At 33.9% G+C, this 3,144-nt stretch overlaps 1 protein-coding gene across 1 annotated transcript; it reads left to right on the top strand.

The window, feature by feature from the left end:
* Nucleotides 1-1,547: 1,547 nt before the first annotated feature.
* LOC144961301 (threonylcarbamoyl-AMP synthase-like) lies at nucleotides 1,548-3,012 on the top strand (the record flags this gene model as incomplete). Its single annotated transcript, XM_078894542.1, has 2 exons — nucleotides 1,548-1,637; nucleotides 2,783-3,012. Coding segments are annotated over exons 1-2 (320 nt in total), but the record flags the coding sequence as incomplete, so codon positions are not given.
* Between the last annotated feature and the right edge of the window lie 132 nt (nucleotides 3,013-3,144).

Raw genomic sequence — 3,144 nt, 5'->3', positions numbered from 1 at the left:
GTCTCCTCCGTAAAAACCAAGCCCGAACTTTTTTTTCATCCCATCAGAATAATAAATCTTTTAAATTTTGATACTTGCTTCCCTTACCTCAAGAACCTGTGGAATGCCTCCAGTCAACTCACTTTCATCATATTTTACACCGAATATTGTTTTAGGTATTAGTATTATAAATTATTTGTTTTTTTTTTCTCTCACAGTAACAATTTTATGAGATTTTCAATTTTATAATTTAATTAAGACACGTTTCTCATTAACCTGGTGTGATTACAGTTTAGTCCAATGATTTTAATTGGCTTTCTTATGCATTTGAGGATCACCCCAATATTGAATCCTGAACCTTTCTCACTAACCCCAGTATTTTAACTTCTTCCTTCTTTTAAGTCTGTAACTTCAATTTTGAATATGCCACAGACCACAATTTTTCTTTCATTGGAGAGTGAGACTCTTCCAGTGTCTCAATGTCGATGATATGAACAAGTACAAGTGGGCATCCACTCTTGAGTGTGGTAGCATAAACTTGGATGGCTTACTCTTATTTTGTTGAATATCACAGAGGGGTAATTTCACTCGATCGTTTAGGCCTTTGCAAAATATTGTCACTTTGTCACCCTTTCCTCTCTGTTGTTGCGGTTCAAGATCTAAATCAGTTGAATTTTTTTTTTTTTTAATCTTTGTTGTTTTGATTAATAAATTTCACTGTTCTGTTTTGTATTAATTCGATTTCTTGGATTTCTTGGTTAGGGTCCCAGACCAGAGTTGCTGTATCTAGTGTTGGTCTATCAAAGGCCTTGTAGCACTCTAATTTTATTTCCCTCTTGTTGTTGTATAAGTTTCTTCTGAGGAAGCCTAAAGTAGAGTTTGCTTTATTGCATATGTTTGTAACATGATCTTTCCAAGTTAGTTATTGTTACTCCTAGATATTTCACCTTGCTCACTTCTTCTAGTGCAGTGTTATGTATTGTGTATATTGAATGTATGATTTTCCTGTTGTTTGTGAAATTTATTATCTGGCACTTCTGAAGATGGAATTCCATGCTATTTTCTATTTTCCAGCTCTGTAAACTATTCTAGAGTGCCATGTTTAGTTCTTATTGCCTGATATAGAAGGCTGTCAACTGAAAACAATCACAGTTTGGTTCCTGGTGTAAGTTTCTGCCATATCATTAATATGAGATTGAAAAAAACATCAGAAACGGAAACATGAAATTTAAATACTTTTTGTTAAATAATATTATGTGTATAGCAGTCATGCCTATTCCTTTGTTATCGTTGGTAACCGCTTTCCTGGATCTTTTAGATCTGGGAGAGGTAACTTAATAATAAATTGTTCAGAGAATAATAATTGGTTTCCAGTTTGTGACTCAAGTTAAACTGCGATGTATGAAGATGGTTTACTGGGCTTAATAAAACACAAAAGTTGCACAATGTTTATAACATTTTATTCCTTTTCTTATTCTTTTTTCTTTTTAGAACTCCAGGAAGCTATCAATGCCTGTTCAACTTGCCTATTGAATGGAGGAGTCATCTCAGTTCCCATGATACTATTTATGGCATCGCAGGACTGTCACAGAAATAGATGCTGTCAACAGAATCTATGTATCAAGCAAAGAAATTACCAGAACCCAGTTGCTATCAGTGTAGGAAATGCTGATGATATTTTTAGGTAGGCTTGTTGATGTTTTTGTCGTTGATTAGACACTATATCAGACCTGCCAACCATTCCTGATTCCAATTTTGGGGAAAAAAAAAAAGAAAAATTAAATGCAATCTTTTTCTTCAAAGTTTACTTAATAAAATGACGAGGCTTTATCAAGTTCAAGCCACCATATTGAGAACCAGGTGACGTCAACAGGTGATATACATGATGTACGAGTATTGGTAGTTAGTTTTTGACATTCAAATACCCCACCAACATAGGGAGTCTCTTCTGATCAAGTCTTGGGGTGCACTAACCCATGTGAAGCAAACACAAGACTAGAACATCTTTCACTTTCAAATTGACTCCCCCCTTCAACCAAACACCAATCTCTTTTGACTCTACTACTACCTTTCAATACCAGTACCTACAGTTATTATTATTATTATTATTTTTATTATTATTATTATTTTATTATTATTTTATTATTATTATTATTATTATTATTATTATTATTTTATTATTATCCTCATAGCAAAAAATCCAAAGCATTTAAATTTGGACTGTGGGTTGCTGTGTAAAGATGTCCCTCCGTTTACGAGCCGAGTGCATGATATTCTTTCAACACTTAATGCTTTCTTTGACAACAAATGGGGGTTTGCTCCGTCGTGCATGAACCACTGATTTCCTTTATTGTCTATTATTAAAATATCTCAGTGTCACTAGAAAATTTTTTAAAGCTACAATGTAACACCCAGAGTGATGATCTGCATTTCCCTATTCTATTATTAAACCATTATAGCCCTATCAAATCCTTAGAATTCATGACACTCCAATGCGATAGTCTTTCTCACATAAGCATAGCTTCTGTGTTTATGTAATCACTTAATAGAAATGGGCTTCATCACTGAAATATGTTATTTAGAAATCTTTTTGGTTCACTTTTGTGGAGTTTATGTGTTGGAAAAGGTCTGAATTTTTTTTTTATTTATAAAAAAAAAAATTTCTTTTATGTCTAGTGAAACCCAGATTATATGCTTGAAAGGGGTTTGTAAGGTTTTATGAGCAAAATTCTTCTTTCCAATTTTCTTTGTTCTACCAAAAATATTAATTGATTAATTAATTTTTGTGTTCACTGATAACAAGGAGCAAGGTGACAGTTCTCGTGAGCTTTTGACTGATCTTCTCCCAGGCCCTGTCACTGTTGTGTTTGAAAGAAGTGCTGAGCTGAATCCATCCCTTAATCCACACACGTCCAAGGTCGGCATTCGCATACCTGGCAACATTTTCATGCAAGAACTGGCAAAGAAGTGTGGTGGTCCAATTGCTTTGACAAGTGCCAATATTAGTGGCGGCCGTAGTTGCTACAAATCGAGGTATGTATGGAAAGCATTCAAGATTTATTATGTTTTTTTTAAAGCATGATTTAAATTTGGATCTATTTAACTGCCAGTGGTTAATGCATTAGTAAGTTTGATTCAAGAAGATGTCTACTTTCTTTTGGGGGG

The sequence above is a fragment of the Berghia stephanieae genome, unplaced genomic scaffold (genome assembly GCF_034508935.2).
Source record: "Berghia stephanieae isolate SIO BIC M18660-M18661 unplaced genomic scaffold, UCSD_Bste_1.3 scaffold2066, whole genome shotgun sequence".
Lineage (NCBI taxonomy): Eukaryota > Metazoa > Mollusca > Gastropoda > Nudibranchia > Aeolidiidae > Berghia > Berghia stephanieae.
The sequence above is the reverse complement of the archived record's forward strand: the minus strand, read 5'-3'. Positions and strand labels throughout refer to the sequence as shown.